The 24,105-nt window shown below is 44.8% G+C and overlaps 5 protein-coding genes across 6 annotated transcripts; 3 read left to right on the top strand and 2 right to left on the bottom strand.

The window, feature by feature from the left end:
• The first annotated feature begins 1,711 nt into the window (after nucleotides 1-1,711).
• Nucleotides 1,712-2,646, top strand: LOC131281571 (tubulin polymerization-promoting protein homolog). Of its 2 annotated transcripts, none has more exons than XM_058310914.1 (4): nucleotides 1,712-1,737; nucleotides 1,838-2,126; nucleotides 2,206-2,391; nucleotides 2,464-2,646. In XM_058310914.1, the coding sequence occupies exons 1-4, from the start codon at nucleotides 1,712-1,714 to the stop codon at nucleotides 2,644-2,646; spliced, it is 684 nt and encodes a 227-aa protein (XP_058166897.1). The 2 variants fall into 2 exon arrangements, with proteins under 2 accessions (XP_058166897.1, XP_058166896.1); XM_058310913.1 differs by having other exon boundaries at nucleotides 1,712-1,736; nucleotides 1,834-2,126.
• Nucleotides 2,647-2,993: 347 nt separating this feature from the next.
• LOC131294749 (transmembrane protein 209) lies at nucleotides 2,994-5,445 on the bottom strand. Its single transcript, XM_058322797.1, has 5 exons — nucleotides 5,321-5,445; nucleotides 4,628-5,254; nucleotides 3,956-4,562; nucleotides 3,649-3,882; nucleotides 2,994-3,569 (listed from the first exon to the last, which is right to left on the bottom strand). The coding sequence occupies exons 1-5, from the start codon at nucleotides 5,329-5,331 to the stop codon at nucleotides 3,441-3,443; spliced, it is 1,608 nt and encodes a 535-aa protein (XP_058178780.1). The 5' UTR covers nucleotides 5,332-5,445; the 3' UTR covers nucleotides 2,994-3,440.
• A 1,403-nt stretch (nucleotides 5,446-6,848) lies between these two features.
• Nucleotides 6,849-21,702, top strand: LOC131282454 (tyrosine-protein phosphatase non-receptor type 61F). The gene is made up of 8 exons (XM_058311926.1): nucleotides 6,849-7,204; nucleotides 14,680-14,853; nucleotides 14,930-15,192; nucleotides 15,488-15,713; nucleotides 15,799-15,945; nucleotides 16,037-16,974; nucleotides 17,060-17,188; nucleotides 21,612-21,702. The coding sequence occupies exons 1-8, from the start codon at nucleotides 7,082-7,084 to the stop codon at nucleotides 21,634-21,636; spliced, it is 2,025 nt and encodes a 674-aa protein (XP_058167909.1). The 5' UTR covers nucleotides 6,849-7,081; the 3' UTR covers nucleotides 21,637-21,702.
• Nucleotides 21,703-22,825: 1,123 nt separating this feature from the next.
• Nucleotides 22,826-23,387, top strand: LOC131289427 (immediate early response 3-interacting protein 1). Its single transcript, XM_058318685.1, has 3 exons — nucleotides 22,826-22,977; nucleotides 23,037-23,138; nucleotides 23,211-23,387. The coding sequence occupies exons 1-3, from the start codon at nucleotides 22,890-22,892 to the stop codon at nucleotides 23,264-23,266; spliced, it is 246 nt and encodes an 81-aa protein (XP_058174668.1). The 5' UTR covers nucleotides 22,826-22,889; the 3' UTR covers nucleotides 23,267-23,387.
• Nucleotides 23,160-23,905, bottom strand: LOC131289418 (biogenesis of lysosome-related organelles complex 1 subunit 2). The gene is made up of 2 exons (XM_058318672.1): nucleotides 23,535-23,905; nucleotides 23,160-23,464 (listed from the first exon to the last, which is right to left on the bottom strand). The coding sequence occupies exons 1-2, from the start codon at nucleotides 23,826-23,828 to the stop codon at nucleotides 23,336-23,338; spliced, it is 423 nt and encodes a 140-aa protein (XP_058174655.1). The 5' UTR covers nucleotides 23,829-23,905; the 3' UTR covers nucleotides 23,160-23,335.
• Nucleotides 23,906-24,105: the final 200 nt, after the last annotated feature.

Here is a 24,105-nt window from a genome sequence, read left to right on the forward strand (position 1 = left end):
TCCGCCTAAAACGTGCCCCTCGACATGAGGTCGACCACGTGGGGGGAGGGCGATCGCTGGTGGATGCTTTGGAGAGGCGCAATTTCGGCGACGAGCATAGATGAGAAGTTGGAAACATGCACCTACTCACCCCTCAGGGTCGGCAAAAGGACGGATGATGATGTAATGGAGTTAGTTATCGTCGAACGCATCCATCACCAAATGGATAAACGGAGTAGCAGGGCGTCCCCGAAGGGGTAGAAGTAGCAGCAGCATCACCGTTGTGTACATATTTAATTTTTCGCATCTCGTGTCCTCCACTGCGAGTGGCGATACTACGATTGAATTCTCCCATGATTGTTTAGGGGTGAGTTTTATTTACACACAAGAGCTGTTGGACCAAGTCAGCCGGTTGTTGGAAAAGAGATAAACATTATTTTAAGCTGTCTGCTCTTGGTAATTCGAGATGAGAGTTTTGATGAACGGCTAACAGCATCTGTCTTTCAACATTGCCATTCATGAAACAGATGTGATTTAAGGCACACTTGGATGGACATGAAATTCATCAACCGCATACTACGATGTTTTGAATGCATTCCTTATCTTGTGAGTCGATCTCACAGACAGGGTGTTGTTACTAACGGAAACAATGGATATCTGATGCTTATCTAAATGATTCGCTTAAGGATTAATTTCTTATCAAACGGTGTGTTCGTCCAAAAAGACTTCGTCAAGCGTAGATCAAAAAGAAATAACGGAAACCCTCCTGGTCGGTATGAATCAACAAGTACGCGTTAAACTGTTAAATTGAACATCCAACAAACCGGGATCGTAGTAGTCGGTTAGCTCGATTCGAAATTGGTGCACCGCACGCTATTTGACGCTTGTTCGTACTAACAACAAACACCGCCTAAACACTGTACTTAGTGTCGGTGCTAATTGGCCAACATCGGTGCGCTAGCGGTCCCCGTAAAGAGCACCAACCCGCAGTCAGGGTGCCAGTGATGATAGAGTGCCACACATATGGGACGCGTCCGTTGATGTTGATGAACACCCTTTGGTTGTCCGGCTCAACAGAGTGTTCATGGGAACTTGTTAGCTTATTGCTTCATAAATATATTTTTGGACTTGGGAGAGGAAGTACCTGTTTGGTTCCAGTCATCACACCTGGGACGGACTGCGGCACTCCAATTAAGGCGTTGAACGGTGTGCATACACATCTTTGGCGCCATTCGTAGCATAAACAAGGGATCGCGAAGGAAAAGTATTGCATCGTTGCTTCCGGTAATAAAAATGAATTAGGAAGCAAAACACTGAAGCATGAACTGAATCATGTTAAAATCAGAAGCTTATTTTACACATTAGTCGATCTAGTACTGAGATGATCTTCGGGCATTCGAGTATTGGCAAATTATTTCACAAATTGCTACTGGTGACTAGGATCTTAAATTCAGTAAAACGATAGCGAAAAGAAATAAAAGAACGTGGTGACATAAGCAAGTCGCAACTGAAATGCTGCCTATTTGCAATCTTGTCAACGCGCGAGTGCTAATAAGGCTCTTTGGTCGCAACGGCTGTGTGAAGACGTTCACAAAGATGTGAGCGAGGGCAAGCGAACAGTACGTCTTCAACTACTTGTCTGGCCAGAGGCAATAAAGTGAGGCACTTTTGGAGCGAAACTGTATTTTTTTTTCTTTTTGGCAAGCATTAAACAATAAATACCACAGATAAGATGTACACACATGTTGCTGTTCACCGGTTGGTTTTGGCTTGTTTTCCATTTTTAGGGAACCGATGCCGGCATGCATAATAATAATTGAGTATTTGAACTGCATTTTTTTTTTCAAATTTCCAACAGATCTCATACTATGGCCGACGAAAATCAATCAAACGGAACGGATGTCGTGGACAAGGTAGCCGTTGAGGTGGCGGAAATGACACTCGATCCGAAGGATACACCGGCAGTCGATCCGAAAACGCCCGAGCCTGCCGCCGCCGAAGGGGAAACAAATGGAGCCACCGGTAAATCCACATCCAGTGCAGCCTTTAAGGAACAGTTTAAGGCTTTTTCCAAGTTTGGTGATACGAAGTCGGATGGTAAACATTTGACGCTCTCGCAGAGCGACAAATGGATGAAGCAAGCGAAGGTAAGTAGTTTGGCGACGACGGTACGGATGCCGCTGCGAAATTATTGGAAGCGTCATAGCAATCGCATGCATTTTGCAGGTTATCGACAAGAAGATAACAACCACCGACACGGGAATACACTTCAAGAAACTGAAATCGATGAAGCTAACGTACGACGACTACAACAAGTTCCTGGATGATTTGGCCAAAACGAAAAAGGTGGAGCTGGAGGAAATTAAGAGCAAAATGGCCGACTGTGGTGCACCGGGCGTGCACAATGCCACTGTATGTCGCACCAGTGCAGAACTCTTCTGCATTAAATAATCGTTACCTAACGTCGTCGTTTTCTTATTCTAGCCCGGAAAAGCAGCAGATACGGTCGCACGCTTAACGGACACTTCCAAGTACACCGGCTCGCACAAACAACGTTTCGACGAGACCGGCAAGGGCAAGGGCATCGCCGGCCGAAAGGACATGGTGGACAAGTCCGGGTACGTGTCCGGGTATGGGCACAAAAACACCTACGATAAAACCCACTGAACCCGCGTTACTATCGTCGTGAAGTTAGTTTTCCCGTGTGGTGCTTGTGGTTGCGTCTGCGCCTAGAAGATATTTAAACACTCAACTAAAATCGAAACCAATATTTAAGTGAACCAAGCGAAACCGGTAGATAACTCTCCGAGATAATGGTGTAATCGTTTGCTACAGTAACAGCCTTTGCCCTGAGTCACGAGTGCAAAACAAAAGAAACAATCAAAATCAATTCATTATTAAAATCATCGTTAAGTTGTTTGTTACAAAAGCCCGTTTCGAATGTTTCTTTAACGCAATCCAAGTGTTTGAAGTTGTTCCATTCAGCGCAGACTCCATCTAGTATTTGTTCTAGTCCTTAAGATTATGATCATTAGGCTAAGCCATCGTGGGCCAGCTGAATTTGTTTGTTATGGTTTATGTCTAATATTTTGTCATCGGGCAAAGTTAAGAAACGGAAGCGTAAACTATTTTTTTTCAAATCTTTCATTACATAGACTCCAGAAAGCAAGTTAGACGATCGATCAGCATTTTTTACCAGTAAAATTGTGTATCTTCTTAAACGTATTTAATATGGATGAATATACATTTAAAATGAATCGAAAATGACTATTTGTGTTTTGTGTTTTACATATTCTTTAGACCTGTACTACGATTAAGACATTACAAAAACATATGCTTCGTTTAAACTAAATCGTACTGGCTTTCGTTATTCTAGCACACGTCCGTTTCACTTACCATAAATTACAAATCAGCCACATTTCATTTCACTTAAATATAACGTACCTTCCATGTCGAGAAACCTAGTCTTCGACACAGCAGAGTATATTGATGCCACTTCGGCCGAGATTGATCCCTTCGAGTGAACTTTCGTTGTGGGTTTTCATGTAGATCAAAAACTGAATGATTACGTAGAAAAGATTATTTCGATCCTATCAAGGGGAAGAAAGGTATCTTTAAGTTACATTGGTTTGTGAGGCCTCGACACAACCTAGAAGAGGAATTACTTACGTAGGCACAACTATGAATCTTATCATCCGATACAAAGTTGAACTTCGGTTTGAGCGGATTGGAGTAGAGGATCGCACATTTGGCTTTATTTTTACAGCGCACTTCTGCCAGGGTTTCCTTTGTACTTTTCTTGTCGCCCACTACAACGTAACGGTTATAGAATGGGCGTCCACCCGGTTGGGGCAGTGGACGTAACTGGCTATCCATGTACGTGCAGAAGAGGTGAAATATTATCTATCCGAGGAAAACAGGATTGAAATAAAAAGGGGGGTTTTTATGTTGAAATTATTTAAACGGTGTCACTTACAGCGGAATCAGTTGGTAAATGTTCGTCCCAGGAAGAACCCTTGTAGGAAGAGCCGGAGTTCCATCGGTAGTCCGCCAGGCAGCTGCCCTTGGCAAGATCTTTTATACGCTGCACCAGATACTCCTGGTTGCTGGATAGTTCTAGAAACGGAATGAGCAGTGGCAAGCGAGGAATATACAGCGAAACAAGCTGCTGATTTTCCGTCGTTTTCTTCAACCGCTCCAGCCCAATGCTACCGATCTGGATGTCGGTGAAACCGCGGCTTTTAAATGCCTGATCGGCAAGCGCCATTTCCTCCTCGATCCGGTGTAAAATTGTGAGCGAGATCCACTTGCGCAAGTTGCCGACGTAGTTGGACAGCTGCATGGCGGATACCTTCTTCAGCCCCTCAGGGCTGCCATCGATGAACGCGTTGTACTGGCCCGCCTCGTGCTCCTTTTGCATCTGCTTGCTCGGTGTGGTGGACGACGACAGCTGGTAGAGCGTGTTTTTCAGCATATGCGGAATGTCATTGAATCGATAGCGGGAGGACAAATTCATCGTATTGTCGGATGTGTTCACTTCACGCTCGGCAAAAGAACGGTTCCCTTTGTCCATTGATACTTCCCTGGATGGAATCGGATCGAACGCATAAATAATCGAAAAGTCGATACTTAATTGATAGATAATTACCGTAGGAAACATTCCAATTGCTTCTCGTCGTCAATAATATCACTTGGGTGACCCAGTTTCCGGAGCGAGGGGGAGAACTTTGCCGACCCGGTGCTAACGTTCGGCGAGGCCTCGTACGAGCAGTTACGATCGTACGGCTGAGGCTTGGTGGATGTTTCCAGTGGCGGACTGCCGCGATTGTACACCCAGCCGGGCGACTGTGCTGCATAGTTTGAGTCATTGAAGGAGCGTAACAGAGAGGTCGATACGTTCAACGGTGTCACATCCGCCTTGGACAATGGTTTTGCCTGCGGTGAAGTGGTGATAAAGGAGCTATCGTTCGCATCGAACTTCAGTATTCGACGTTGCTGCTCCGTGCCCTCTATGGGTTCCGCGCTGAACAGGTAGTAAAAATAGCGGGAGAAATAGTACACCATACTTGTGCCAAGGATGGCAGCAGCGGCATACTCCACGTAGTACCAGTGTGAAAACGCGTACGGACACTTATTAGAGATGTCGAACAGAAGCACCGAAAGCAGGACCACGTTTACCGTTCCCCAGCGAAGGCATTCTTTGGAGAGTTTTTTGTTTAAATTCAGCTCAAGCGTACGGGTCAGGATCGGGCTACACTGCACCGGTGAACCTGGACTGTGGAAGTATACGATACAGAGAAAGGTTAATAGTCTGTACAGAAAGCTCCAACATTTTACTTACTTGCTAGACATGGTTGAGTGTAGTGTAATGCAGGATTATTGCCACGATAGAAACACTAAGAGCAAGTCAAAAATGCATGCCGGCTGAGGAACGAAGTGCAGCTTTACTTGAGTTGTCAAATTCTCCAACGCCATTGAAGAAAAGCGCGAAAAAGAAAGCACAAGCTACATATAGTGCAAGATATTCGATACCAAGGACTATTGAGGACAAGGATGGTCAAACATGATTTTCGCTTCATTGTTCCGGCGCAATTGGTTGCTTTATTAACAGTAAAATATTGCTTGAGCTCAGCTGAACTGAGGTCCATGTGATATTTTTAATCTTTCGAAGGAAATAACAAATTTTTAACACAGAAGGAATTGAAAAATCGACTGGGTATGTAAGTATCTTGATGCGGCAGGCACTGACAGATGACAGATGTCATGAAAAGTCAACCCTATTCGATTACGCTACCTGCTACTGCATGCACCTTCGTGTACGTAAGAAGTCGAGAAAAGGCGAATGGTGATTCTTTGCTGCTTGCCTGCGTGCGGAATTTCACAGTGAACCGTGTAGTGTCTCTCGGTGCAGCGCACGGGCCAGTTCGCGGCACCGTTTCTAATCGTGGAAACAATTCTCCGTTCCAGACTAGGACCTACGGTGTGTAAAGTGTGTTCCAAGGCACATTACCACTGCCTTACGCTTGCGGCGGAAAGCAGAGCTGCGTCGCATTTCATCCATCGTCGTGCTATCTTTCGGTACCACCGTACTTGTCGTGTTGTGTTGGAAGTACATTTTATTAACCACCAGCAAAAGCGAAACGACATTATGGGTTTGGTCGAACGAAGTAATATGTCGGAATCTACTCACTAACGTCCCGGGTCGGATGCTAAAGAGCTAGCTTTACATGAAGCTGGATTTTAATTTGTGCATTAAAAAAATCAAGCAACTCAGCGGAAACAGTGGCTGTACGGTATTTAACCATCGTGTGTGCGCTTGTGTGTGACCGAGCAAGTGCAGTGTTTTCTTCCTCACGCTTCCGTCGATTATTGCTTTAAATACCCACCTGATGGAAAGAAAATAAAGTGTGCTAGCGAATTTTCGATTCATTCTGCACCGGAACGCAGCGGAAGCTTAATCATTCGATAGGAGCCGTGGATGTGCGAGAAGGTGGGAATACCATCACCGGTGCGGGCAAAAGGTTTACCGTGACGCGTTCTGTTCAGTGTTTGACCCCGTGTGTACCGCCCGTTCCTCACCCTCTTGCCCTTCGTTGTACCGTTGCTTTTTTCGTTGTTGCTTTGGTGGACGTGTGCGCCATCTGTCGGCAGCAACTCGTAGTGTGCGAAGACAACACGGCGGCGGAATGCGAAACGGAGTATGCTATTGCTAGCAGCAGCGCATTTAAAAGGCATTCGTGAAACACTGTGAATTGAAGCAGCATAGTATGCCCTGTTGAAACGTTGCATTCGCAAATTCGCACTGAATTCGTTAAACGAGACAGAAAGTCCACGGGACGACGACGACGACAATATTGCAAAGCTGGTGATTTGTGACTATCGATCCGCCGAAACGCACCAAAAGTTTTGGAACACGCTACGCCACAAAAGTGAATCAGAAACGGGAAATACTATCCCTACGCCGTAACAGCACATCCCACGCCGCGCCGGAGGAAACCCTGTGGTGGAAGGCAGGCTGAGAATCAGCACAGAAAAAGGGAATAGGAAAACCGGATAGCCAGGCAAAAGGAAAAAGCCGTGCAGCGGCCAGCAATAAAAAACGATGAGTTCAAGCAACACAGCTGTGGACGATGGCGGAGGTGGTGGCAGCAGCGGGAGCGGGAGTAGCATCGAGGTCGAGTACAACGAAATCGTGTCCCAGGGCGGCTGGAATAGCGTGTTCCAGGTAGGTTCTAACCTTCGTCCCTATCCCTTCGAGATCCCTTCTTAAAGCTCAAGTTCACCGAATCGTTCAATGCCGGTTCCGTATTGTTTTAGGTACTTTTCTCCTTCTAGCTTTAGTATCTGTGTGGTTGATTACCGAATCAACTACGTGCGGAGTTTTCCAGTTTCCCGATGTTTCCGACTCGACGGCCTTTTAACGGATGACAATTTTTTCCCGGAAAAGGTTGTAAACTGCTGATGGTTTTGGCTCTGCCTTTGGATGCGCCTATGTTTCAAGAGGCGCATTGGAAGAAACCAAAATCAACTAGGGAATGATATGTTTGACTCGTTTTCAGCATTCTCAGAGACGTCTAGGTCTTCCGGCCCTGGAGTTACCCAACCCAACGTCCGTGCGTCCGGTTTTGAATTGCGCATGGGGAAGTGACGGAAGATTTATTCATTCCGTACGTGACTTCCAAAGATTTAGCCGGGCTGCTTTGATTTTTTTCTCCAGTTCTCGGAATTTCGTTCCAATTTGGAACGAAAATGTACATCACAGCAGCATCCCCAAGTGGGGTGGACGGCATCAACCCACCTCCACGCAGCACTGAAGTGGTTGGTCGCTCAACTCCTCGCCCTTCCGTCTTCTAAAATAACTTGGCGTTTTCTGCCTGTCCCGTTCCTCTCGTGTGTGGGTTACCTACGCCTACTGGGGTGGTGTGTGGTGCGTTGTTGTTTGGAAAATAGACCGGCAATTACCCCCGCGGCCTACTAATCGATCGCAACACAGGAATTGTAAACAGTACTCCACAACCCGCTTCGGTTATTTACGAGCAAAACTCGGTGGGTCCGGTTCACGCCGCTGCCTCAGAGGGGAACGCGACACGCGCGAGATAACCCGCGACCCTTCGGCGACCAACTTTCAATCATTCATTGATTCGATCGACCCCCCGACAACAATCGAATCGAACCAACCCGGCTATTCCATACCGATCACTTCGGGGAAAAATGAGTAACACAACTGGAATACCATACCTGCAACTCTTTGGCGCCTAAAACTAAACTAAACGATTATATTTGTAACCCAAACAAGGCGAGTGTTGTGCGCTACGGATTCATGAGTTTATTTTCTGGGAACCTGCCTCTCTGTGTGGTATGCTGTGTCAATTCCAAGTGAGGTTGACTTTCGGACATATTCCCGGAACGGCTTTATCCTATCAGGAGTATTTGCTAACACCATCGAACGTTTCGATGATTTCGTCCAAAATGTTTTACTGTTAATGTTTAGAAGATTTAAGTTTTCTTATTTTAAGTTTTTTTTCCACTGTAAACATTAAGGGAAGGATGAACCGTAAAACTTAGTGTTATAAGGTTTCTTTCTCGCCTTTCAAGGCTCCCAAAATACGATCGATTCTCATCGATAAGTGACTTTCTTCTAATTTATAGAAAAATAAAACCATCAGATAGTACTTATGCAATCGCGCTCTGATAAAGCTAAAACAGCAAAAGTCAGACAGAGCTGATGCCCCAACGGTGGTGGTGGCATAACCGTTTTGTTATCGATTGGAAATAGTTATTTTAAGCCTCCCTTGCTTTCTTGCCAGGCCTAGCTAGGCCACGTTCGCAGCGATCGATCGTTTCATGGGGAAATGTGGAAAAATATCAAAATTATCAGAAAACGACTGTATGATCGAAAAAACCACTGACAGCAGAAGGGCGGTTGGGGATTTTTTTTGTTTTCATGAGCATCAAAAGGAATGTGATTCAGAGAAATTTCATGATCACTTCCCGTGACGAACGCCCTTTTCGCGGTTGGCCGCGATTGAACTCATTCCGGCGATGCGGATGCGTTTTAGTGTGGTTGTTGTTGTTGTGATGCGCGCGCGCCTTCGTTTCCATAATTCCCCCCGGAGACGGAAAGAACGTCCGCGTATGCATCCTTGACACCGATCTGTTGTGCCTTTGTAAAGTGCATCAGACAGTGCGGCTCGTCGACTTCTCGCGGCCCAATGGTGCACTGCCCAATGAACCCCATCCCCCCGTCCTTGCGCATGTGTGTGTCATGCAAAATTTAACCCAAAGGGGGTCCGTTTCGCGAGGGTGAATAGGTTTCTTTTTTATTATTATTATGGTGATGACATATCATTCATTACATCCCCGCGAAGAAAGAAACGACGAACCTGACGTGTTGGGGTAGGTCCGATCGTCGTCCGATGGTTTCGTAGGAATGGAAAGGAGCGTGAATGTTGGGTGTGGAGGGAGGGAGGGTGGAGAGGGGGGGGGGGGGGGGGGAGAGATGCTATTTTTATTTTATCTTGCCGTATCCGTCCCGGTGAGTTGGCTCGATGTTCCTGCTTCCACGAACCGATTGTCTGAGTGAGTGTTTTTTTTTCTATTTCTCCTCTCGTCCATATCATTCTGCGATATGTGTTTCGTTGATTGATACGATGGATAGCTTCGAGAAGGCTTTGTACTTATGGCCGTTGTTGTTGTTGTTGCGGTGGTGCCACTTGGTTGCGCCTAGTCATTCCAACATGAAACAACATGTACAACACGTGAGTTGCAATGCGATACAAACAGGGCAATGGAAGAAAAATGGGAGAATGTTTGAAAAAATACGAAGGGAAATATCGAAAACGGAACTATTGCTGATTATATTGCTTGATATTGGTTGGTTGGTGACTGTTGATCACACGTTTTTTTTCCAGTGACTCGAGGCATGAGTTGAAAAAGTTAACCAGTTAACACTTCTTTATACCATATTTTGCATCTAGAAAATTATTAGTTTGGATCGACATATTGTGTTAATAGTACTTCCAATAATCTGTTATGTTTAACATAGTTTGGGATTGAATGAACCACGTGTGTACACTTACTGTGTTTGTGCTTCAACCACAAGCACGAACAAGATGATTCAGCTGGTGCGTCGCTGGGATGCGTGGAAAAGGCTCAAATCTTCTACCACCTCTACCATATTCAAATGATCAAGTTCGCGATTTCGCATTGGGTTAGCACCATCTTCTGTGCAGCGGCACTGCCTCTGCCTGCCTGTCTGTCTGCCTGTCTGCCCGGAAACGCAAGACAAGACGCACGCAGTTCTTCGAAGAAGGCACCTACAATTTGTTTACACTGTCATCTTCATTCCAATCCACTTTGCCTGCCTCTGCTCGCTTGGGCCGCTCGCTGTATCATCATCTCCCCATTGCAGACTCTCGAACGGTTCATCTTTGGGGCGGTCGCGTGCGTCGTTCATGGGCCTCCCTCCCCATCAATTCCCCGAAGTTCGCGCAATTTCTTGGAAATCGTTAAATAACCGGGAACGAACGAAATAAAGAGGAGCAGCAACGAACGAATGAAATAAAAAAAAAAACATGGCCTCAAATCTAGCCGAGGTGGACGGTGGACCCGTTGTAGATGGGCGGGGGGGTGGAACGTTCGGGACGGACGAATGGGTCGTGCCAACCTACCATCATGATCAGATTTTCGGCCTGGTACGCGTTCTGGTGCCGGTGGGGTGATGGTGACTTTCCTATGATCCGGTTGAGATGATTGCTTCCGTTATTTCGCGGACAGTCGATGGTGTCTCGTGGGTGAATGCTCTCACAATGGAAACAAAGAAATTATGCATGCTTTGCAGGGCTCTTTCGCACTTGAAGAAAGATAATTTCATCAAAATCTCAAGTTCACGTGCTCGTTTGTCCAACTATTGGTCGATGATTTAAATGTACTCCCATTTGCGAAATTCAAATTCTACCGAAGGAAAGTGGGAAACATTGTCACGATTGTTAATAACGCTATAAAATTGTTTTTATTTCTAACATTGCCCCAGAATGTGTTGCTGCTGTAATTTTATTCCTTTCGCTCTAAAAACGGCACTCCTTCTCCTCAGTCAGTGTCCGCTAATTTCCGGCGTTTTTTGGGGACAACCGCGATTCCCGCCTGCTGCCGGGGTGGTGGACCGGTCGCCCCTTCTCGGAAACAGTTATCCCCTTGGCGTGGTTGGTTGCTGATGGGAGGGCTCTATATTTCCCCCGAATAGGCTTATCGAAATTTTATGTAAGAAAAACAAAACCAAAAAATACTCCCTTGCGCTCTTGCGCCCTCGGCACTCCACCGCTTGATGTGTTACACCTTTGCTTCCGAGAAGCATAAGAAACCACCATTGTAACAGGAGTCTGCGAATCCGGGTCGATCCCGCGGGATGGTGGGGGAGATGGTCGGATGGTAATGAAAATGCTTGATGACAAATGACTATTTTCACAGTTTCACAAGAAAATAATGGCAACCGTTGGTCGCCGTCGTCATCGTCGTCATCCGCGATGTGTGTTTGTCGGGAATACGTGAGTCAACCTGCGCGCGCGGTTCGGTGAAATCGCGGCGAATAATTCCCTCGCGCAAAAGAAAGGGTTTACAGAGGGGCGGTTAGGTGAGGTCAGAAGCGTACCCCGGGCATGGAGGCTGGTTTCAGCAGCTGCTGCTTGTGGCAGGTGAGGCTTTGCCGTTAACAACTCAACCCCTGGACGGTGGTTCTGCGAAACAGTGATCATTTTAAGACTGCACCCCATTTCCTGTAGTTTCATTGTAAATTCTCGAAAATGTTGCATTTGATTGTTTTTCTTTTTATCTTCTTTCTACGCCAAACAGCTCTATTACTCACCTCCCCGTGGGGGGGGGGGGGGGGGGGGGGGGGGGTGTATTTGTTACAAAATTTCCCCGGTGACTTTTTATATTTCTCTATCAAGCGATTGCTAGTTGGATAACAATTTCCACCGAAACATGTTGACGCTTCCGCGCGTCGATGATATTCGGAAGGTGAAACGAAACTCATTTCCCGCCCAATAGACGAAACAAAAATAAAAACCATGACGATTAAAAACCTATTTCAAACATTAATTATCACTCACCAAGCGGCGCGTGCGTGTGTGCTGGTTTTTGGTGGTCATCGATGTGTGTAGTAATAAATATTCGAAGGTCGCCGAACACTAATGGATCGATTAAAATGCATTCGGCTGTTTACACTGGGCTGGGCTGGGAAGAGAAATCACCACGCACTGCAGCCAACTCGTGGAACGGGCGTGGAAAAGTGTTCCGTGTGCAGCGGAGGAACATACATTTCCTATCACCGAAAAGGCGACCGGAAGTAACGCGGGGCGTGGAATGCGGACGCCGCCCGCCGTCGTCCACCTGTTGCGTTCGGTTGCATGTTCGTTTTTTGGGCTCTATAATTTGCTCTCAACAATATGAAACACCCGGTGGACGGATTTCACGTTGTTCCGAGTCGAGTGTCTGCTTGCTGTCCCCAAAAGGAAACGGCTAGGAATGCTGACTCGAGTCGCGGCCAAAAAAATTTGGTCCACTCACCAATTGTCACCGTTGACGCACCGGTTTGCGGAAGTGCGGTTGCGAATGCGGTTGTTGTATGCGCATCGTTTGTCCACCGAGCCGGATTTCACTTGCCGATCGCAACGTTCTCTGGCGTTTTTCACCTTCCCATTAATTGTGTAGCGGAAGTTTACCCCCGTGAGCCTTTTTTTATGCCATTGCCTTCAAACACTTCCACAGGAAGTTTACCGAAAATAAATTCAGCAAAATACTTGAGGATGAGAAAAATAATGGGTGCTGGTTTCTGTCCACGCTGTTTACCCCTCCACGTTGGATTAAGCTAGTCGGAAACTTCCTGTTTTCCTGTGCTGTTTCTTATCGCGCACTGCCCATTTCGAAACAACGGGTCTGTTCGGATTTTTCGGATATGCGTGAATGATGATGGTTTCTGCACACCTCGTTAATTTATCAAGATTTCACACCGATGCTGCCGCGAGGGCCACTAGCGCGCTATCGTGTATCTTATGTTTTAACGGCTCGTTTGTTTTCTTCTACACCACCCAGCCTAAGGTTTGGTTATCTATGCGGACCAAGGTTATTTGCAAGTGCAGTTATCACTGGGTTATCTTGGGCGCGATTTACGATGCTAATAAATTGTACCGAAAGAGCAGGAAGCGCCAAAGTGGGTGGGGATGGGAGAGTGTTTGTTTATTACCAGAGTTCGCAGAATATGGGTTACTAAACATATCATAAACGAATACCTGCTACTATATTCACCATGTGCAATTAACAATTTTAACTGGGAAGGTTTCTTGAAATTTATGAAAGATTAGTTTCAGGGAGTAAGATTAATTTTAAAATTAAATTAGGACACCAGCTGGAGTAACCAAGCGGAGGGGATGGTAATTATGTTATTTGATGCACCTTCGTGCTGTAAAATTGTCATTCACAGTTCAATTGCATCTCAACGGATACTAACGAAGGGAGGAACTTTTGCGGTTTGTCCACGAACTGCATTCGCCCGTGATAGCAGCGTGTTCCTAGTTTCCTTAGTTTGGATGATATGGCACTGCAACCATCGGCCCCTTGTCGGAGCTGATTCTCGCAAAAAAATTCCAATCTACCTTTCGCCAAACCCCTTCGATAAGGAAGAGGAGATACCTCCACGGTCGTCTCTACCGCCTCAAGTTACTGCCTTGTACCGGCTGCTGCAAAACTAAACTAATTAGTCAGGATCACGCGGCGTAACCACCACCTGGCTCCTCCGAATCTCCTGGAAAATGCTGGAAAATTATGATTCCATTGAAATTTAATTTGCAATCAGATTCTTCTCGCCTTTCTCTTTCGCCGTTTGACGATCCTCGCAACCACGCCAGGGGGGAGGAAAGCCAAAGTTGTATGTAGAAGAAGTGTGCTCTGATGAAGCACTGGTGCTGGACAGTTTCCCGACGCTTTTCGCAACACCACTTATCGTGTGGTAATACGAAAAATCAATGATAAAAAACCATGCGCTCGCGATTCAGGAGGATTTCGGAAATTATTCTTTGCCATTCGCTTAGTCTGCAAAATGTGGGTTGTTCAAACACAACAACCGGGCGAATAAAAAAAAAATGCATCAAACCATGGAAAAAAGTATCGATTGTATCGTCGAGTTCTACGAAATGGACCACAGTTGTGCTTTTTCCGTCCGCATACGTTACGTGTCGCGCCCGCGAGGCATTCCGTGGAAAGCGGAAAGAATCAATAGTGAGCCGCCATTCGTTGGTTGTTCAATCGTCGGGAGATTATTTTTTTGCGTCCTACATGCAGATTCGCCGCTTCGCACGCGAAACAGCTGGCACCACATAACGACGTTTCTCAATCCTTGATACTTTTTTTGGCGTTCATTGGTTATTTATTCGAATTAGAAGTAGGTGTTAGGCCAATTTTGACTGACATTCTGAAGCAAGGCATGCCATAGTCGTTAAAAATTCACGCTTCCATTCACTTGCACAACACACGGAAACAGAAAAAATATTAAAGATAAGAAAATTATTCAAAATTTTGGTTTGCTTGTTTTAACGTGGTTCATTATATACTTTAAAACAACATATGCCCATGCCGTACAAGGTGATTGGAACATGTTTTATTTAAGGATTGTTTCTCGGTTTTTCTTCCCCAAATGATCTTTTGCAGGACATTCGCCAACGGAGCGAGCGGCAGGCGCAGGCAAAGGACTTTTCCACCAATGAGTCGAAAAAGCTGGACAACCGGCGCCTCAACCGGTACCGGGACGTGCTGCCGTACGATCACTCTCGGGTGGCGCTGAAGCGCGGTGAGAATGACTACATCAACGCAAACCTGGTCAAGGTACGTACGAGGAAAAAGTCCCCCAGCTCTGCCACGCTGTTTGGGCCATTTATTTATCTGTCCCTCTTTTTCGTAGATGGAACGAGCCAGCAGAAAGTACATCCTCTGCCAGGGTCCGCTGCCGCTCACGATTGGACACTTCTGGCTGATGGTGTGGGAGCACGACTCCCGCGCCATCCTGATGTTAAACAAGCTGATCGAGCAGACGACGGTCAAGTGTCACCAGTACTGGCCGAGCAAGATCGGCGAGAAGCACCGGCTCGAGCTGACCGACGTCAAGCTGTCGGTGGTGTATCTGAAGTGTGTGGAGTATAAAAACTTTTGCCGGAGGACTTTTAGGTAAGTTAAAGCGTTTAACAAATATGATCACGTTTCAGTTGCGTTTGAAGGGTTCAAAAGCAAGCAAAGACCGGAGCAGGTTTTTCTGTATCCACATTTCTCACTTGCTGCTGTTTTGCCATGTGTGCATGTTGCGAAGCGAAATGTTTACAGGCTAAAGTTTGAAGATAACATCAGCAAGAAATGAAAACTTCGAGCCGTTGATATGGGATATAGAAATATTATTTCATGTTCTAATCGCAATGTTTTCGTTTTTGTGTTTTTATTAATTTTCTATTTACTTTCTGATTCTCAGACTGACTGATACCGAGTCGGGCAAGAGCCGCGAGGTGATCCAGTTCCACTACATGACGTGGCCCGACTTTGGCATTCCGAGCTCGCCAGTGGCGTTCCTGCAGTTTCTAAAGGAAGTGCGCGGCTCCGGAACGCTGGACAGCGACGTTGGTCCACCGATCATTCACTGCAGTGCCGGCATTGGGCGCTCGGGGACGTTCTGCCTGGTAGACTGCTGCCTTGTTCTGGTAAGGTTCTGGCATGCCTAGCTTGGGAAACAGTTTGCCGAACGGAATGGTTCATAATTTTGGGTGTTTATTTAATGTGCTGCAGATCGACAAGGAGGGCGAGGATCGCGTGTCGGTGCAGGACGTGTTGCTCGAGCTGCGCCAGTATCGAATGGGTCTGATTCAGACGGCGGACCAGCTGTACTTCTCATATCAGGCCATAATTGAGGGCATGAAGCGCATGAACAACTCCGTAAGTTCCGTGGTTGGGAAGGGAAATGTCAAATGGAGAGCAACAGTGTTGATTGATGAGTTATTTTGCATTTTTCATTTAACGCGCACAGTCGTTCGAGGACTTCGAGGAGCTGTCCGTGATATCCTCATCCAGCCAACCAAACAGCGACCACGACACGGAGGAGAACGAGGACACACCGCCACCGCTACCGCCGCCTCGCACGTTTTCGCTCAAGCCATTGCCCACCATACCGACCAGCGAAAGTGTCCACGAGGATTTCCTGCTGATGAACAACGGCGATCGGGAGAAGTTTACCAACATGATCAACCTGGAGAAGAGTAAGCAGTTCGAGTCGGGGGGTGTCGTCGATGAAAGCAACAACCACCACCATCACAGCAACAATCACCGGAACAGCCAGCGCCACAGCAGCAACCATTACCATCCATACAGCAACCGTCCGTTGCCGCCGGTAGTCCGCGAAAAGCCGCTCTGCAAGGTGAATGAGTCGGACAGTGACGGTGGTGGTGGTGGCGGTGGCCGCGGAAGTGAATCGAATGGGGCCAGCGGTAGCAACAGCAGCGGCAACAGCAGTGCCGATGAGGAGCTGATCGAGGAGAACGATAGCGACCTCAACGGGGACGAGGAGGATGAGGAGCAGAACAACAAGGAGCTAATCCTTGACGGCATTCCGTCCGATGGCCACAGTGATACCGTTAAGAGCTCGCTGTTGGATGACAGCAGCACGGCCACAACGACGACCTCGTCGAGCACGACGACCACCTCGTCGACGGGAGGAGGGGGAGGCACATCGAGCAGCACCAGCAAGGCAGCGACGACGACCGGCATGATGTCCTCGACGTCGTACTCCACGTCTTCGTCCACCACTGCCAGTGCTATCGGGTCGAACAACTCGACGCTCGAGTCGAACCGGGGAGGGGGAGGAGGCGCCTCCGCCGAGGTGTTCAATGCTAACTCGAGTTTGCCACCGCTGCCGAACGGAGCCGTGGACGATGGCGACGAGATGATCTCCAGCCCGGAGAGGGAATTGTAAGTGAATGCAATAATGACCCTTTCCATCGCCGCTACTCCAAAAGTTGTCTAACTCTAACGCTTATCGGCACACTTATTACAGGTCACCGAACGCCTCGGAGCTACGCCGCCGGAAGCGCACCGAGCGTCACACGGCCATGGAGGAGAAGATACGCGAGATCAAGCGCAAGCAGAAGGAGGTGGAAAGCAAGGGATCGCCGAAAAAGCGCAGGTTAATACTGTTTTCCATTGCAGCTGGTGTTTGTTTCAGTGTTCTGTGCGTGTATTTTTACACCAGGCAAATGTAAAAAACAATCTAGAGAGAGAAGGAGAGAGACGGAGGTGTCATCGATACAAACATCGAAATATGCAGAGCATGATTGGGTTAAGATTTATTAAATCGGAGAATGGAGCAGCGAAGATCATTCCCTATGCAGCCCTTCAATTCGAAGAAGAAAAACAAAACACAGAACAGAAACAAACATACATTCGCTCGCTCCGCTATCCCTTTTCCATTTATTTTCGCGCGCCGAAGAATCGTCCGGCTGGCGATGACGAGCCCCGAGGGCAATCATTTCGCTGAAGCAACGTTGTACCGTTCGTTCGGTGGTAACGATTGCGACAGGACGAAAGGAAGCGACTGGAAATCGCCCGTGCGCCTCGTTTGTTTAGGTGCTTTGTGTGTTGACATGAAAAGGATTTAGTTCGATAACGCGTCGTAAGGCGGTGTTCCCACGTACGGTTAACCAAGGCTGTGGCGAGAATGTGACGAATAACCGAATGCATATGAATGCTAGGTCCGTCACTTTTACTACCATTTTGTATGCATAAGACCGTTGGTCGAGACAGAGAGAGAGAGAGGGAGAGAGAGAGAAAAAAAAACAGGGAAAGCGATCAAGTAAGCATACCAACCTACCCGTGATCATCCATCCTGTCCAATTTGTTGAGCACATTTTTTCGTCTTCGTGCTAGGCAAGAATCTCTGTAAATGAATGGAAAAACAGCTACAGATTCCCGCAGTAGCGTTAGAATCTTACTCGGGAAACTTTAGAATTGGTGGACGAAAAAAGAAGAAAGGACGAACGAGCAAAATGCTTAGATAAATGTGAGAATGAGAATATTGTAAAATAGAAATTAATTTAATTATTTCCAGCTGTGGGGTTGTGGGTGGTTTTCGGAAGTGAAGGGACGAAGATATGGAGCAAATGGAAACGAAATGTAAATTAGTGCACAACACATAAACCTACGGAGTGCTATTTGTTGATTTTCCCTCATTGCATGCAAAAGTTCATTTAAAGTGATCCATCCTTTTTTTCCTTTTTAAACACCCGCGATTCGCGTATGTGTGTGTATTTTGAAAATGAAGTTAATCTTTTCGGACAATATGGTGGCAAATCGCAATCTTTCGACTGAATAGAGCTTCAATAGAAAATTTTCAAAGTGTATGTAGTAGTTGGGGTGTATCGAGACACTGTTGAACACAATGCTTCAACAATAGTATGGCTGAAAACTGTATTAGAAAATGGAAGAATTTGATGGAACTTCTTTAATTTTCTCATTTTTGCTTGACCGTTCGTTATCAACATGCTGTATATTCGTCATATTTAGAGATTTATTAGATCTTTATATAGCTGCACTTACTGACTTTCTGTTGGAGGTTTTTTTTATACATACATGTTTTTCATTTCCATCACTACGCTTAGTTGCGGTAACTAATCAAAAATGCATAAAAAGTCTGCGCAGTCAATCATATTGTTGGTTTGTAATTTTCGACCCTATTTTCTTATTTTCCTGTTGTTGTCCTCATTTTCTTATGTGGCTCGGGTGTTTGTGTTCAAATTTCCCAATGAAATATTTTTTTAACTGATCAATTCAAAGCATAAAATGTCATCATCAAAACATAAAAATTTCAAAAAACGGTTAAAGAAATCCAAACAGTGTAGGAACAGTCGCAAGGACTTGAACAATCATGGAAGATGACGAAATATCGTCACTAGTAATTTTCTTTAGGTGTCTCGTATTAGTAGACGCTGAAGTAATGGAAAGGTTTTCAAGTGTTACCACCATGAGAACCCGCACCGTTTCAACCAAGTGCGAGCAAAAGGAACCTTTTTTGATGGACAGAATGCAATCTGTCTTTATGTGAAAGGGGTTGATTCATTTCACCTATTGATTTTTTAAAATTTTGTAGCTTCGTTTTTGTTATTGTGGTCGCTTGTATCGAAGATAGTTAAGAGGTTAATTTATCACTGGCCAGACGTAAGCATTGATCAGATGATTCGCACATCGAAATCGCGCAGATATAAAAGCCATTTGGGGCGAGGCATTCTTCAAGAAATGGCACGTTTTCATTTCTTTTTACGTTCATGGTAGTTGTTCGTTCATTGGAGATAAAAGTTAATAACGTAATATTTAATCGAAGGCACCTTTAGACGCAGTACTACCCTTATAACCCTACATGTTAGTTGATCTAAACAACCGATTCGATAAGGCATGGACGTTTCCTGGACTCCCGTATGGGCTTGCGGTAACCAGTGTGTGATCGTTAAAAGGAACGTTTACCATCGGAATGGTTTTACCCAACAGCCGACATATTTTTGAGCTCGCCGATAAAATTGTTGTCCACAGAACTGACTGAATGATTTCTTGCGAGTGCTGCATGCATGCTCTGGACCGTTTGTTGACGGCATTTAATAACTGTGTTTGAGTATAATTGCAATGGATGGTTGTAGAAACAAAATAGTGCATGTTATGGATAGCGATGCTTTGAGAGGGTGCAGGGAGATTAAGGGAGTAGTGCGAAAAAATGAGCAGTAAATAAACAGTTTTGAAGGTTAAACACGTGAGATTAGCAAAAGGTAGATATCATTCAGAAGGACGAAAACGCTTTTATAGGGCAAAACTAACGGTGAAGCAAAAGAGGTTCATATATATACATTTCTATATATATGTATATGTATATCGTCCATGTTTTCTAAAAATATTAAAACGTTTATTTTTTTAAACCATTTTCCTTTTTCAAACAAATCATCTATTGTTAGTGGAGGAAAACTGTAGGAATATTTTATAATTAACGTAAACCATCCACAAATGCCTCTGCATGAAACAACCATTTAAACAAACCATAACTAATGCGTACCGAGAGGCAACACAAGTACGAATGGCTGCGATATACGAGAGCAAATCGGGCGAGTAAAACCAGACGAAATCCATAAAGATGAGAAGCATAAACCGCACCGACCGTAAACTTACACTTAGAGACAGTTTTAGATACACGTCTGATAACTCTTGTTTTATTAACATTGAAGATTGTATAAAGACCATGTACGGTAAATGTACGGGAAAGGAAAATTTACGTTTTTGTTGTGCTGTAGCAGTTGGAAGAAAGAAAACTGATGCTTTGCGGCAGCAGAGAGTGTGTGTAAAGTGTGCTATCTAGGAAATCCCAGAATTTACGGAGCAGGTTGTGGCAGATGTGGCTGGAGAAACAGAGCAAACAGGACGATGATGAAGCTCCACCGAGCAATTGCGGCTTTGCAACTAACTGACCGAGATAAGTAGAAGAAGTAAGAGACCCATAGTAGTATCATCCCATTCGATGCGCGTTGCACGCAAATGGTACATAAATGTTGTTTTTAATTTTATGTTTCTTCTATTTATCGTTTTAGAATGCAAAGTGGTGCAAAAATGTCCGTAAAGGCTCGTTCGTTCTCTTGAAAGTCGTCCGTCTTGGATTTTGTTAACTTTAGAATCTATTGACGGCAACGCGGATGGTATTGTCTGATTTTGCCAAACAGACAAACAGACTTAAAAACTGAAACGAAAACAATAATCCTCGTAAATCACTCCCGACTGCATACCGTGAATTCGATGAGGATCAAATTGTTTGCGAAGAAGACACAACAAGCCTGATGGAGGACCCTAGGTGCGCGTGTCAGAATGTTGACAATGGTGAGTGGACATATATTCCAGCGCCAATGCTTTTGCTAAAACAACACTGCTGTAACGTGAAAATCACTAAATTCACTGGCAAGAAAAAAAAACAACAAACAACTAGATTTTACTCACGCTCAAGACAATCTGCTATCAGCCATTATATAACACGCACAGGATGCCATTTAGAAAACCGAAGAGCACGTAGCCTTAATTCACACAATCTTCGAAAGTTATGTTACTTTCAGTTTCTGGTTGTTTACACCGCTATAACGGGGTCGGAAATGGAAAATAGCGATAGAGTGGACAGGTATGCTACTAATGGGTTCAGTTAGCTGTAGTTTAACGATGTTCAATGTTTATCTTTTCAGTTTTAGTGTTGTCGTTTAATTCTGATAGTATGTTCGAAGTATGTAGTAGTTCGAAAGCGGTTATGATATGGTGTTGGATATATTAGTGTAGCTTCAAATTTCAATTGTTTCTGGCCCGTTCGAAAATGCATAACCACTGCGGGCCGATGTTTCTTGAGAACAACGTATCGGGCTGGTAGAATGAATGTGTTGGCACGTTGCTGATTTTCCCATTACCCAGACGATACACGCACAGAACACAAATGAAAAACAAATGCATGAATGTTTGTTGATAGTGTTTTTTTATGTTTTATTCGCCAAATTTCCAATATCAATAGATCTAATATTTCCTTCACTTTCATTACATTACAGGAAACAAAAAGAGTCGGAGAAATGATATTTGGAAATTCCGTGGAAGGTATACTTCATCTGCTATATTTAGAGGCACCAAACACACACACACGACCCCCCCCCCCCCCCCCCCCCCCCCCCCCCCATCGTAGACGAATGGACAAATGGTAAAAAAGGCAGAAGTAACGTAGCCGCCAAGCATAACTTTTGAATACGAGGTAGGCACAATGGACTAAATTGAGTCAAAATACTCAACACATGTAGCATTGAGATAAAGATGGATCCAACAATTATGACGGCCGATTGGGAAAATGCATTTCGTGTGTCAATTTAAAATCTACGATAAGAAAAGAGAATATTTTCAAAGGCTCTTCTCTTTTTTTGCGATACCATTTGAAGAATGGAAACAGAGTTGTTTAGTTCCGGACAGATAGGGAAAAGAAGAACAGGAAAAGTAGAAATGGAACGAAAGAAAAGAATCATATACGTACTTGACATACAATAATTAATCGTTTATAAGGGAGAAACAATATTGGGTCATACTGTTTAAATGGGATGATTTTGTACCGTTATTTAAACCGGTATCTCTGTTTAGCTATGTTTCTTTTCGCATCCTGAACAAGGATCTGCAATATGTTTTATTGAACACATTGGGCACCATCAGCCAAATTGTACAATCGTTTGTATTAAGTTTTTGGAGATTTGTGTGGTTTTACAGCACAATGGTCAACTATAATCCACTGTTTCCTAATCATCATGAAGCATGGCAATAAGCGCCGTAGTAGAGATAGCATTAGTGATTTGAAACTTAACAAAAACAGATACCAACGGAGATGATGGTGGCACGCTAGCAGGGCACGATGTCCGCCAACGAAATTTGTAATAAAACTATTCATAATAATTACGGAGTTTTCTTTCTACGTTCATAAGAGATTGTTGACGGTAAGTTGTAAAATTTAATGTGTATTCTAACACTTCTTCGAATACTTTTATACTAAGTAGTTATTTCCATATTTTACATTATTTGAACGAAGAATTGTAATTTAAAATGATAAACGGATAATCAAGCACGTGTTCAGCTAATTTTAGAACATTTTTATGTGCCAACGATCAAATGTTCTAAAACCATGCTTGTCAGTCGCCACTTTGACTACGAATTTTTGTTGACGTTTCAAAGATCTGTCAAAATCTCTTTCCCCAAAACAATTGTTTCTGTTTGCTGCTGTTCAGCGGTGATTCGGTCTATCCATTCTAAATAAGATTCCGGTTGTAGTGCGCAAAACATCTTAAAAGTAAAGAATGTTTACGCTCTGGTCGTTGGTGGAAGCGTCGCTACTGTTCCTGAATGCAGTTTGTGTTTTGAGTGAAGAAAGATTCCTGTCCAAATGTAAGCGCAAAAACCACTGGGGAAATATGCTGCTGAACGAGATGTTTTGAATATTACAGATGGTTGGGGTATGTCGGCACAGGTGCAAGGATTTGGGGAGCCCACATCCACCAAAGCCCAGATTTTACTGCTAGTACGATCCATACGCACAGTGGCCAAAAGTGAGTGTGTTTAATTTAGTGAAACAGTGAATTGGCAACCGATGGTATTTATGTTCTTTCATCTATTTCCAGTTCCATTGATATTTTTAAACATAATAGCAATAATATTTAAATTACTCCTTGGCTGACGTCACCGCATCGATCACTTTATGCACTTTACTGATGAATAAATGTATCAATTAACGAAATGCTTGCGCCTATGCCTTTGCTTTGAGTGACTTGAATTTATTCTCCAACCGGATGGTGTACGAGTCGAGCTGGTAGGCTGCCGCTTCAAGTTTGTCGACCGTCGATTCGATGTCATCGATCCGCTGCAGAAGGGGTTTCTGTAAACGTGGGTAGTAAATCGAGAAAGTTAAACATCTAAAACAAGGTTAGAACTATTTAACTCTTTACCAGCTCGTCATATTTTCTGTTCAGTTCGCTGTTCTTTGCTGCGATCGCTTGCGACATATCACGCATATCGGCCACCTTTCCCATCATCGCACTGTTCATGTTTTCGATTAGCTTGTAGTCGTCCACTGTAGAGGCCAGCTCGTGCGTGATATAGTCGCCAGTCTTTTGGAACATCTTAGTTGCCAAACGCGACAGATTCGGATCGTGTGCATCGAACGGTTCGAAGCTTGAGGTGGATGTTGAAAGTGTGGGTCCTTTTCTGGGAGAATCCGTTACACCGTATTCTTCTTCCATTCTGTTATTACCGCAGTGTAATCTTGTTTTATCAGATTAACCCTAGGAGTGATGAATACGCGCTTGGTATGAAAGCTTATTTTGTTTACGTTAAATTAGAAAACCAAGATCTTTAGGCTCGCAGGTAGCGTTCAGCTACTTGACGTTTCAGTATGTGTCACATGGACGCAGCGGGCATTTGATAAACCGATTGTTTTGCGAATTCTGTTTGCTTCCCAACGCACTTGCTGCAAAAAGAAAATTAAGCCCTTATACTGTTGTGCACTCTGTGGAAAAA

The sequence above is a fragment of the Anopheles ziemanni genome, chromosome 2 (assembly GCF_943734765.1).
Source record: "Anopheles ziemanni chromosome 2, idAnoZiCoDA_A2_x.2, whole genome shotgun sequence".
NCBI classification, from domain to species: Eukaryota; Metazoa; Arthropoda; class Insecta; order Diptera; family Culicidae; genus Anopheles; species Anopheles ziemanni.